The sequence below is a fragment of the Cebidichthys violaceus genome, unplaced genomic scaffold, assembly GCF_023349555.1.
Source record: "Cebidichthys violaceus isolate CVI_PGR_0920_01 unplaced genomic scaffold, fCebVio1.0.p SCAF_10, whole genome shotgun sequence".
Classification (NCBI taxonomy): domain Eukaryota; kingdom Metazoa; phylum Chordata; class Actinopteri; order Perciformes; family Stichaeidae; genus Cebidichthys; species Cebidichthys violaceus.
The window spans coordinates 11,427,797-11,441,512 of NW_027176263.1; the positions used below are offsets into that span (position 1 = coordinate 11,427,797).

General features: G+C 45.4%; 1 protein-coding gene across 2 annotated transcripts in view; it reads left to right on the top strand.

The window, feature by feature from the left end:
- Positions 1–13,716, top strand: part of ptk7b (protein tyrosine kinase 7b) — a 67,435-nt gene that overhangs the window by 36,218 nt on the left and 17,501 nt on the right. For both annotated transcript variants that reach the window (XM_068725480.1, XM_068725488.1), the window contains exon 2: positions 7,549–7,845. In XM_068725480.1, coding sequence (XP_068581581.1) covers positions 7,549–7,845 — 297 coding nt within the window. The remainder of the gene's footprint in view (positions 1–7,548; positions 7,846–13,716) is intronic.

A 13,716-nucleotide genomic window follows, 5' to 3' on the forward strand; every position in this document is an offset into this window, starting at 1 on the left:
ATATTTGTCAAGATATCACAGTCCTAATAAATCAAAATACCGTTTATCATGTTTTATACCTGCTTCATGCTCTTTTGGGTTCTGTGCCAACTAGTTCTCACAGGGGCAGCTGTCAAGGCAACTGTGAAAAACTGAAACGCACACACACACTGACAGGCAATGAAATCTCAGTCAGTGGGCTTCGGTGCATCCCGTTTGCCCTTCATTCCCACGATTCATCTCCCTGACATCTTGATCCACAAACACAACTGTGGATGAAGCTTTCCTGGTTTTATTTCAGCTTTTAAAAGCACACTTGCTCACACCGTGACAGATGGTTATCGGCCTCTCTCTGCGACTGCCAACATGACACCCATCCAAGCTAGCACCTCTGAGACTTTATCAAGATATGAGGGATTGTTCCATAACATGAAATGTGTTTTGGCTGCCATGCGGTTGATGCTGGTTACCACAAATGATATAAAGTAAATAGAATGTTTACAGCTAATGTGAGTCAAACGGGCTCTCCAAATAATGCTAGAACTGTAGCATTTGATAATCGTGTCGATAGAACACAAGTTTAGGTACCGACACCAAAACGGGACTTATTAGGGAATTCATATAAGTTTTAAATGAATACATTTCCTAAAAATATGTTTATGTGTATGATTCTTAAATCGGGAATAATCGGATCAAAGAATACGTGAACAAGTCAAAGAATCTGACCAGGCCTTGGTTATCGGACACTCTTTGTTACTTGATGCTAAGAACACATTTTAGTTGGTACTAAAAGGTATTTAGGTTCAACACCCAGGACTATTTCCAAGTAGGTTGAAACAATTTGCCACACTGTGCGTATCTCCTGACAGTACGGACTTTCCCCTCTTGCTGCGTCCTTAGCTGTGTGACATCCACCCCGATAGGCATGCTAATCTCGTTAGCGTGGCGTTTCAGTTAAGCCAGCTGCTGTAAATACAATAACGATCTGCTTGTTTTCTCCCAACTGCTGACATTCCTGACTTTAAAGATGGCCTCATTAAATTAGCCTTTTCTCTCAAAAAGTTGAGGGTGGCACAGACTTCTCCTACGATGAAGTCGTAGCAGCAGCTGCTGAGAGAGAGAGAGAGAGAGGAGAGAGAGAGAGAGAGAGAGAGAGAGAGAGAGAGAGAGAGAGAGAGAGAGAGAGAGAGAGAGAGAGAGAGAGAGAGAGAGAGAGAGAGAGAGAGAGAGAGAGAGAGAGAGAGATGTTCTCTCTCTACCCATCCTCCCTGCATGTTTAAAAACTGGTGCCATGTTTTTCCAGTCTGCTCATTCTGTCGGCCCCTGTATGACCCTGTGACTGCCATTAGCTGAAGAAGATGTTTCATTCTGCTTTCAAATCATGCTACGCTTTCTCTCAGATCTCACGCAAACTCTCAGAGTTGTTAATAATTGATCCGATCAGAGGCGCTCTAATCATGTCTGCCGTTTCCCCCCCCTTTTTTTTTTTCTGGTGCTCTTTTGAAGTTGCACTGTTTGCTTGAGTGTGTGCCGTTTGAGCAAGGAAGGCTGATGTTATCTGGAGTCTTGCTGCTCTTATCCTTAATTGAGTTATGAAGATTTTGTGGCTTGGGGAGAGGAGGGAGTAATGAAACTAGACTGATCATAGATGGTAGAAGTGTCTTCATTAACAATGGCAGACGTCAGCGCCTTGTTCATGGATTACAGACTTTAAACTCAGTGTTTCACAATGTTTTAACGGATGTCTGCAGCAGTTTGATTCTTGGGAATTGTATGTCGGCCGAGGCGTCATTGAGATGAACATCTAATAGCGGCCACGCTCCAATCACGGTCTCACGCTCCGCGACTCCTCGTTCTGCCGTCCTGTCACACCGAAACGTTTCAGAGCAGCTGTCTCGCTCCGACACGGTCCGCTGAGAGACCGTGAAATCACACGCATAGGGGCTTTTTGAGCTCCCCACAGGGGGAGACGCGAGTGTGCCCGGTGCCAAGTATTTGTGGATGCTGCCGTTTGCGTCTATGCGTGCGTGGACGTCTTCCCCTTTTAACCTCTTGCAGCCTCTGGCATGTTGTTTCACCACGCTCAGCGTCAACCTGGCCGGCCTGCTGGAGACACTCTATCCCGATCCCAGGATCCTCACTGACAAGATAACGTCCTTTATGATGCAGCTGTTTATCTGAAGGAATTCAGGCTCTTATCTTAAACAGTTTTAGAAATACAGTACATATTCTCAGAAGCATCTTTTTAGTTTTGACAGTCAACCTGCACAATAACGGCCTGTGTGTAGTCTGGATTAATGTCCAAACGGTTTCTTATCTGGATATTGATTTTGGTGTTGATGTCCACAAACGATGCCCGCTCACTCCAACACAACTCTTTTCTTTGACCCCAATTCTGCGGCTTGCGTTCCACCCCATGCTGATATGGCGATACAACGTTGCTTTTTCCTGAAATATGATTCCACTTCTGCCTGCGTTGAGACTTCTGACAGAGTTGAGAAAGCGAGAAGGGGGGCGTTGCCTGCTGATGAGCCCATTATGGTGGGTTCTGTCTGTCAGGCCGACTTGAAGGCGACTTCCACCTGACAGCCCTGACAGCCGGGCCAGGCTTAATGGGGTCGGCAGTGCAGCGACTTGGAAGAGGAGAATCCCTGTGTGTGGATATTTCACCTCTCTCAGCAGTTTCCCCCCTCCGACTTTAACCTAGTTTTCTTCCAACTTCTTTCCAAATACCTTGATCGAAATCCAGGGAAACGAAACGAAGAACTATTAATATTTCATGGCGATGGCTGCTCATCCGGGTGCATTAGCGTATCCGTTGCAAGCTTTTCCCGGCAAGTGCATATTGATTGGTATCAGAGCCAAGACTCTTTTGTTTTCTGTTTTTCTTAATCTGTGAAGAGATGGAGGCTCCCTGGAGAAAGAGTGTTTGCACCTTGCACAGGTTGCAACAGCTTCGACTTATTACGACACCATATTCCTTTCCTGGTCTGAAGCCTGCTGGTTTTTAAAGAAAGGCTACATTTTAAATCAATTGAATAGTCAGTCAACATAAACTCCGACGTTTAATCGTTTATCAAGATTGTTTTTGATGAAGTCGTTTGTCAATCAAAAATGCAGTTCATTTACTTGTCTCAGCATCTGAAATGTGAGGATATGCAGTTATGTTTACATTCAGTATGTCTCCTTGACGTGTAATACACGTTGAATCCTTCCAAAGCTGATTTATACATTTTGTTTTCCTTCTGCATTATTAATGTCCGTGTTGTTCTAGCTTGCAGTCGTCTTCTTTGCTGCCTTTGATGGCACGTCGCTGCTCTTCTTTGCTTGTTACAGCCTTCAACCGTCTGTCAACACAATCATGTGTAACGAGTCAGAGCAATGTGTCTTGTGTGCAAACGAAGAGGGAAACCACAAAAGGTGCTCCATAGCGCTGCTAGGGATAATAATACATTTTATTTAATAGGTGCTTTTCAAAAAACTCAGACACTTTACAAAGGGGATAAAGTAGTCAAAAACGCCACAGTTGATGATTTACTCCACTGTATCTCTATGTGCAATGGTTAGTTCAGCTTGTCAATTTAACATTCCCCTCTTTTCAACAACTCAGTCTGAAGAGTTTTGACATAACAACATTCCCTTCCTCTCGTTGTTTGTTTCCCCTTTATCTGCAACTCTCCCTTTCAACCACTCTCACTTTGAAGGGCCCTCAGTGGGAGTTTGGATAGCATCTGCCCCGCTTATCTATTTGAAATGTCACTCAGTCTGTGCAGAACATTCCTCTTCCCCTCAGCCCTTGTGTGACTCAATGAAAAGCGCGACCTAAGTGAACTGTATTGATTTGGTCAGACAGACACAACTTTAGAAGTATTTCTGTTGCAACTTGCAGCGTGTGTGTGTGTGTGTGTGTGTGTGCGTGTGCGAGATGTCTGTTCTTGTATGTCTGTTTGGATAAGAGTGTCAGAGAGGCAGAGTGTGTGTGTGTGTGTGTGTGTGTGTGTGTGTGTGTGTGTGTGTGCGCGTGTGCGTGTGCGTGCGCGTGCGTGCTGTCTCTGCTGTCTCTGCTGGGACTTTTCCAGGAAGTCATTCCCTCTCTAAACACGCACAAACTCACACCGAATGTCAGCGTTCATCTCAAATATAACCATCAGCTGCGTTCAGAGGCAGAGTGTGTGTGTGTGTGTGTGTGTGTGTGTGTGTGTGTGTGTGTGTGTGTGTGTGTGTGAGAGAGAGATGTAGGTCACGGAGCCTTCCCTGTTTGATCAGTACTGTAAACTTGGCAGACTTCGTCAGATGTGATGGACGATGCCAACGCTCTACCCGCTCCCTCTATCTGCTCTGCCGTCCTGTGGGATGTGAAAACACCTTATCTCTGTGTGTGTGTGTGTGTGTGTGTGTGTGTGTGTGTGTGTGTGTGTGCGTGTGCGTGCGCGTGCGTGCTGTCTCTGCTGTCTCTGCTGGGACTTTTCCAGGAAGTCATTCCCTCTCTAAACACGCACAAACTCACACCGAATGTCAGCGTTCATCTCAAATATAACCATCAGCTGCGTTCCACAGCTCTGCCGTTTCTCCACCAAAGCCTGTAACATTGCTGTAGACGGAGTGCGATGGAAGTTGGCACGCCATCTCACACCGCAGCTGTGTAAGCTTGGCATGGAGGCGGCGTGCTGTCTGTGAACATTACTTGATAGATTGTTTGAGGTGGATGTTGGGGGTGACTCTGCCGGTGTTTCCTGCCCATCTGCTGCCTTTTTATCCTGGTTTTATACACATGAAACAAATTCTCAGCCTCTGAGAGACATTGTGTGAGACCACTCTCTTATGCAGAAGAGACTTAATAACAATCTGTTGTGCAATATATCCAGATGATGGAAGAATGATTATTGAAGTTGGGCTAATTATTATGTCCATAACCAGTAAGTCAGAAGTTCTCAGAGACCAATACAACTTATTTAAGTTGCTTGTTTGGTTCAACCAATTGTCCAGAACTCAATATATTTAACTTATAATGATGTAAAACAGAGAAAAGCAGCAAAGCTTAAACAAGCCAATGATTTGTATTTTTGCTCAATAAATAACTTTAAATTTCCAAAATGATAAATCATTATTTTTTCTGTCTTTGGACCAACTATGTAGACCTTCACCCTGTGTTGAGACGGAGCATGAAAAGACAAAAAGAGAAAGATGCTGTGATTATATATGAAATATCTCTGTGGAAATGAGGGGAGATGGATGGTTCTCCAGTCTGGGCGGCTCAAATTGAGGTGACATTTGATCCACAGTGAGGCGTTTTGACAGATTCGATGAGATAAAAGCCAGTCATCTGGCAGCAGCTGTTTCTCCTGGAGCCTGTCCATTTCTCTCCAACGTTGTATTAACGGCTGAAGAGAAAGCCACTGGGCCGTGACCTCTAATACGGTGTCTCCATTCAATTCCCAGAAGGAGCATCGATTCTACTGACAGCCTGGTGAAATAATAAAAAATAAAAAGAGTGATGGACTAGAAACAATAACACTGGGGTATAGCGTCATTGCCTCACCATCCCTTGTTGTTTTACCAAGTTGAAATATAGTGAGACCGAAATGTTTTTTTAATTAAAATGTGCTCACATGGACATCTAGATCCAAAAGTATTGAGTGCATCGATACGAAAGTGCAGTCCGAGCGAAGGTCCAAAAGGACATTTGAAAGAAGAAATGTCATGTTGGACAGCAGAGACGTCTGACTGTAAAATCCTCACTCTCAGGGTTCATTCCAGCATCCTGACCAATGCACTGACTTGTCATACAGACCATGTTTGTGATTGGACCTTCAAGGGAGATGTCTGTGGATTTGTCCCACTGTGGGAAAACATTGAATGGTGGTTGTTGTCTTCAGTGCGTCCTGCTGCGGTGTCTTTGAGGATATTTATTTCATGCAGTGGCTGGTGTGCTCAGTAAGGAGGCATTCAGCAGTGAATTTTGACTTTGACACAAGAAGAATAATGTTTATCTGTGTGGGAGGTGTTGAATTGTCCATGATTTGTCCATGTCCCACCCTGCCTATCCACAGCCTCTCTAGCGGTGTTATTGTGTTTGACTAGCCTCTCTGCCTCTTTTTCCTGCCTGCCATGTCTGTCTGTCAGCTCGAGCCACCTGCAGCTGAGACAAAGGTGAGTCTGATTAAGAGCAGGACGGCAGCGGTGGGATGAGGAGGTTCAAACATGGAGGAATTACCTTGGCTCATCTTCAACAGGCTCCTTGATTTAACATTATTGAAAGATCCCATTTTTACTTGGCTCCAGTACTGCAATAGGCTATGAACACCCCCCCCCCCACACACACACACACACACACACACAAGCACTCACACAAGCACTCACACACGTGCACCGTTACGCAGGTGTAGGTATGCTTAATCGACTCTAGCGGTGGACCGTCCCTTAAGATAACAAACTTTGACATCTGGTATGATAACATTGTGCTGCACAGGGGCACAGGGGGGCCTGCCTTGACACACTATTGAGATGGCTATTGATGAGTAGTTCACGGTGGTAGTTGTTCAAGCAAGGAGGCCCGAATGGAGCAGCTGTTGAGTTTAAATTGGAAGATGCCAGTCAGACTCCTTCCCTTGTTTCCAAGACGTGTTTTCTAATTGGCAACAATCACGAGTGCAGCTTGCCATGAAAAGATTTGAAAAGATTTGTTTTGGTCTTTGTTCTCAGGCAGAGGTGAATGAGCAAGTTTGAAAACACTTTGAAAAGAAAACATTTGTGTTTCTTGTCTAGTCTATTTAAAATCAATACATGAAGGTTAATTGGTTAGATCGTAATTCTTACCACATACCACCGCAGTGTTGTCACAGACGTGTTCCAGTTGTTCCATGATTGGTATTTAAAATGGGAAAAATACAAATGCTCACAATAAATGTTGTTTCCTGTGCACTGTGACCTCTTAGCTTGTAACTGTAGCATATTATTGTGACCGTGTGGTGTTCATCCAGCCGTAGTCCAAGTCCCACTCTTGTCCTTTTTCTCCACAGAGATGTGGGTAAATAGAGCAGAAAACCCGTCTCTCTCTCTCTCTCTCTCTCTCTCTCTCTCTCTCTCTCTCTCTCTCTCTCTCTCTCTCTCTCTCTCTCTCTCTCACAGCTTGTACTCCGCATCACGAGGGGAAATAAAAGATTTAAGTGTGCGTGAGGATGTGTGTGTGTGCAACACATCATGTCTTGTTAGACAGGCTGATGTGATGGCACATGACTGTGTGTGTGTGTGTGTGTGTGTGTGTGTGTGTGTGTGAGTGTGAGTGAGAGAGTGTATGAGTGTGTGTGAGTGAGTGTTGGATCACCCGCTCGTGTCACAGACACACTAACGGGGGGGAAAGGTATTTTCTCCATGTTGGGTCCAATCATTTTACGACAAAATAATTCACAGCTAGCCGGTATTGTCTAAACATCACATTCCTCCAGCAGGCTAAGTGGTTGCCATGGCGTACACTTAATGAACGGAAAAAGCAGTAAACTGTTAACGGCAACCCCATTCTTATCCTCTGTCATTTACTTTCCCTCTTCTTCTCTCTCTCTCCCTTTCCAGTTCTGGCCATCCAGGCCGCTGCCATCCAGTTCACGAAGGAGCCCAAGTCCCAGGATGCCTTGCACGGTCGCAGCGCCATGCTGCGCTGCGAGGTCAGCGATCCGGCTGACATCAGTTACGTCTGGCGTCACAACGGCAAGCCTCTACAAAACAGCGAGAGGCGCTTCCGGGAGGGCAGCAACCTCAAGTTCACCGCTGTGGATCGGCAGCTGGACGCAGGAAGCTTCGTGTGCGTGGCATTAAACGCGGCCACGGGAGAGTTTCTCCAGTCCACCAACGCCTCCTTCAATATCAAGTGTGAGTGTTTCATTTCAAGCCGTTCTCACCCTCATTCTTAAAAAAAGAAAAGAAAAAAAAAAAAACCTGAGTGAAAGTTGCCAGCTGACAGGGTTTCATAATGGCAACAAGGGCTCGCATCAAGTTTCTGGATCAAAAAAGCCCAACAAAAGTCACAGTATAAGATGACAGGTAGTATGAGCTGAAGGAATGTTTCCACCTTGTTGCCTTGTTCTTTGTGGCTTCCTCTCCCTCTCTCCAAAGGAAACTGGATACGTACGCCACCAAGCATGTGTTTCTTGTTGCTTGTTTCTTTTTTTTTTTCTCCGTTGGGCAACACTCTCTTTTCACATATACTATCAAAAGGCTTTTATCTGGAATTACTGGAGCAGTGTAATTTACAGCTATATAATTATTTAGGTTTACATTAACACTGCCCTCCTCGCTCCAGCTTTTTATTTGTCAGGGTTTTCGCTTTCACTTTCCAGGCGTTTTGTCCCATTGAGGGGAGGCACACTAGTATATTAATTTTGTTGTTCAGCCCCTGAACCAAAGCTCCACGAACCTCTTAAGTTTCAGAAGAAGCCATGGGAATTCTGCACAACGCTGTCTGGGATAAATAACAACCGTGTTCCTGTATTGTGGAAAGCCCTCAGGTACCAGTTGTTACTCAAAAGCCTTTGTGTCTTACAAACAGAGAGAGAGAGAGAGTTTGCACTGACGGTCGTAGAAAACAAAAAGCAAAGCAGGGTGAAAAGTGGGCCCCATCTGGAAAATGTTGTCCTCTCTTGCCACATTCTGCCGAAGGTTTCTCTTTGCGGTGATGTTGCTGATTACAAGAACAGATGAGTGTCCAGACCTCCTAGGAGCAAACTGAGAGGGGCAGAGGTTTAACCCCTGCTCTGTGATGTGCCTCCACTAGTGGATATTTGTGGGCCGACTCTGAACTATTGAAGTTTTCGCCAGATAGACCAAAGAAAGCAACATCAGTTTTCCAAACCTTGTCTGATCTGAAAGGCAAATGCTTTTATGTGTAGCTATTACACATGAAGTAGTGTGTCAATACAGCTCAACTGACACACTCCCACAGATTAAAGAGGGAAGAAAACAAGTCGGACACGAAGCACCAGTTCTTTAGAGCTGCCTTCGTGACCCAGAATGAACTTTATTCTCTGCCAGGTCATTAATATTCCCACGCATTGGAAAAGAAAGCCATGTTTTCATTGGAAGGAAGGTGGTGTGATCATTTTTTAAAAATTAAATTTATTCTCGATGAATGATTTAATCATGGAAATATTTATGGCCACTTGTGGTTGCACATAGAATAGTGGTAACAGATTTTATGATCAGTTCAGATTTTAGAGAAAAAGGGGGGGATGGTCTAATTATATAATAAGTTGCAACTTGATCCCGATCTGGACCAAGTTCAAGGCACAGATAAGACTTCTCTTTTGACATTCAGAAGAGGTTTAAGAGGTTGCATGTTAAATCTGCAATAATCAATATTTTGATATTAACAGTGGATGAAATTACGGTGTAATGTGAAAGGTGTAGCTCGTAGTGATAATTAGCTCGTAGTGATAATTATCAAATCTGGAGTTCCCCACAGCTGCACAGGACTTTGTTATTATGTTTACTGTTTTGGTTCACTCATACAGCTCTCATTGGAAGCATGTCTTGACACAGCAGTCAACTGTTTCCATCATAAAGCACTATAAACCTCTTGCACTCTACCTGCCAGCACCAAACAGCAGTGTTGGAGCGCTAAGCAGCTTTAGAGGGAATGCTCATGTTGCTAACGTCCGTTTGATTGCCTGAATGAACAACTGTCTGTCAACAAGTTTGCCAAACCACCTCTGCAGGTTGCAGGTTTAGCTAAATAGATGTTCAACAAACGACTTAAATTTGGTCCTCTGAAACTCCTCGGTAAGTTGACCCGTGTATCTGAGGCGTAGTAACAAATGTGCCTGCTCAAGAGATTCCCTGTATTCCTATTTGCGGGTGTTAATGAGCGTGCGTGTTTGGATGCACGGATTCCTCATCTGCCTCTGAGGGTGTTTATAGGGCATCGTATCAAGAAGCCTTTTAAGGAGACCTTTGAAGTTAGGTATGCTTGCAGAGGCTTTTAGCAAGTCCACTACAGACCCCAGACCTGCACTACATTAAGCAGATACAAGCAGCATAGCTGAGAGTCCGATATTAATGGATGCCGTGCAGTACGTTCTGCTAGAACTTGTTAGATTGATAGCTCTGTATCAGTTTGATAAGAGTACATCAACAGGAGTGGACTCCTCAGGCAGGACTTCAGATAAGACACCACCTACAGTCCTCCTCCTGTCCGCTGTTAAAAGGAGTAACAAGATAACTTGCAGCACGGCACATACTCTCCTAAATCAAACACACAAGGCAAGGTATCATGCAGTGATAAATCATTCTTAATCACTTCTGTACGCCGTGTGCATCAACACGTTTGTCTCTCTCAGAACGCGCCGGTCGGCCGGCCATCTCTGGACCACTTTAGGTGGATCAGACCATGTTATGACAGATGTTCTCATATTTCCCCAACATGCATTTAACGGGCGATAAAGCCGCGCACGGCTTAAACGCAAAGACCCCCTCCGGCATTAACCCTGCATGTGCGTCCACTCATGTGTATGCTAGTTCGCGTGCGTAGTAGTAAATGTGGGTTGCGGCGGGGGGGGGTGTTCCATATGTACTGTACATAGACTGTACCGGAGTAGATTGTTTCCCCTCCCCCACTCCTGCCTAGAGAGAGAGTTAATTTATCTTGCTCTCGATGGTGGGTGGGCAAATCCTGCCAGTTGAGAGTTATTCGGAGTAATTATCCCCCCCTCTGTTTTCACTAATAGAGGTTTTTAGCCCCCCTTCATCCTTTTGTCCCGCCCGGTCACTGGGTCTCCATGGCGAGACCGCGTCCAGCGGAGGCGTCGGGCTCAGCCGTCACTATTGTCAGCGTGTTTGTTGGTCCTGGAGGCAACGCTTCACTTGACTCTCGGTAACGAGATGCGGAATGACAGTCTTTTTTTTAAATCGGGGACACTGGTTGTAGGAAGAAGGAAAGCATACCATTAAAAACACAGGCACATTTTCCCCCCTATTTAATCACACACACACACACACACACACACACACACACACACACACACACACACACACACACACACACACGCGCGCCATCTCAGTTTAATCACACAGCGTGTGTCCTTAACCTACATTTGTTCGGTGGATGCATTTTAGAGCATCCTTAGTGATCGCTGGTGCAGCTTCACTCTTTCACATCCTGTCATCAATCCTGCAATTTAAAAAAAAAAAAAAAAAATTCTTGTCTCGCATGAGCTAAAAAACTGCAGCTCCTCGTGTTTAATGACCCAGGCTCCATCTGTCAGCTTCTCCCCTGCAGTGTCACTTTGCTCCAGTCTCAGAGGCTTTTTTCCCCTCTTCCTCTTTCTGCCTTGTCACAGCAGCAGCATCTCTCTGAGTTGCCGTAGTTTGACCCCTGTCATCCACAGCTGATAACATCTGACACCTCGCCTAGAGCTGACTTCGTCACGCCGTTCCCAGGACTGCTCTAGGGCACACAGTTAACAACATTAAGCCACTCTGCCACATGTTTTAGTTATTTCCATACCCACATGGTGCTGTCAGTTAAATCTCTATCCCCAAACACTCCCCTGGATATCACAATGCACCTTGCCTCTCTGTCGCAGAAACCCTTCCCCATGGCAACAAATCAGCTCATTGAGTGAAACGGAAAAACACGCCGTTGCCGTTTGGCACGGTGAGGAATGAACGGTCCAAGCATCTGCCTTCACAATATCCTCACAATTCATCTGTTATCGTCCCCAGGTTGATAGTGCTTCCTGTTCTGCCTCCAGCATAATAATTATACGCCCCTAATTATGGCGTTAGCTGCCAGGCCTACTCCAACACTTAGTCATGCATTCTGGGAGGGATTACGGAGAAGTATTTGCCACTAACAGGTTATGAAAGAGCGCCTTCTGTTTGTCGAGGGGACAGCTGGAGAAACCTGAACCTTGAATGGAGCTGTGAGCGGAGTAAAGGGTTAGAATGTGTGACTGTTCGAAAATCCAGGTCAAAGTGGAAATTAAATAATACCAATAATTGGATTTAACCTGCTAGAGAGCAGAATAGGCCAAGAGTGGCAGAAACTTTAGACAGTCGTGTGTGTGTGTGTGTGTGTGTGTGTGTGTGTGTGTGTGTGTGTGTGTGTGTGTGCATTCATTTTTCCAATTATTGTCAGGTCAGAGGTCAAGCAGTGATTACTTTTTCACCATGGTTTGTCTTAGTGCTCGCTCTACCTACCCAGCTCTCTTTGCTCGGATTTCACACTCATGCATCTGGAATGTAAAATATTTCTTACACAAAAAAAGGTGTCAGAGGGGTTTTCCCAAAAAAGACGTACCAGCCACCGACGGGTGTAAATCTGTAGGTTGACGCACTATTTTTTTTATTATGTCAACTGGCAATCGATGCAGAAAAACCCACAGACTCTCATAAAAGAATGTGAACTTTTAAAATTCAGCCGTGTCTCGGTCTGACACCACCTGATAGTGGAAGCATCCACCTGTTACACCACGCTGGTTGAAACAAATTCTTTATTTCATTTTGCTAATGTCAGTCGTACTGCAGATGACACTTGTTGTTCTATCAAACTTTGTCCTCCTCCTCGGTGACTCACTGTTTCCCCGTCTGGTTTTGTGGGCCCCGTTATGCTTCCAGTGCACTAATAATACGTCTGTTCAAGTGTCTGGCCCCAGGTCCCCGTAGCTGGGATGGCCTTCATCACCTCCACCTCCTCCGCTAAGGTAGAACGGCCTTGACTGAGACACCCAACCAATTAGGACTCTCTGCAGAACTCTCAAAAGTCAATCGAGTACATTTGCACGCATGCATTCAAGCTCAGGGGCACAGCACCGTAGTGTGTTTTACTTCTGATCACCACATACACGCTCAAACACTTGCCTCTAACAGACGCATAAACACACACATTTGATCTAATGCAGCGTGATGTGCACACACTCACTGTTCTCGGGGCATTCGTGTTGTGAGGAAGCTAATGAGCGGCCCCCGTTACTGTAGAGATGATTACCCATTATCCCCCAGGGTGCAGAGTAATACCCGGTTCCATTGTAATTCATTGTGACAGGGCTTCCTCTAGCGCCCCCTCTGACCTCACAGCGGTGATTCCCCCCCCGTCTCCACCGCCGTCTCAGGTGGAGGCTCATGCCATGCATATTTCATAGATGATCGAAACAGCAGAGATGCAGCCGCAGTATTCAGCCACGGGCTATAGGAAGGAAGCTCAGCATGATGGAAGGACTTACATACACTCTAAACCCTCATGGACACATGCATAAACCAGGGCAGCCCAAAGAAACGCTCTGTCAGCAACCACGCCGGGTGTGCAGTTACTGCATGTCGCACAACCGCAGCTTTTTTATCATCACGTAAACAACTATTAGCCCTGGTTCTCATTCAGTGTGAACATTAAGTATTTGTGTAGTCAACACACTCGGCAGGGGAAGGGGAATTCCTGCCGGGTCCACTAACGCTGTATCACAGACAAATGTAAGGTGCCACTCGCCAAAGGGAGACTCCATGAATAACCTCCTCCAGTAGACTTTAGTGTGCATCTAGCTCTGCAGTAGCGGTGGTGGGGGGGGGGAATCGATTCATTTAAGAATCCAGCCTCTTATCTTCTAAAATTCTGAATCGATTCACGACTTCCAAAACTCGATTTATAAAATCTTTTTACAAAAGCAGCTGGACATCGCTGGACAGTCATCCTGCACACCCAGTCAAAGTTGTGTGAAGCATTATTGTATATGTTGAAAAATCACACAAAATACC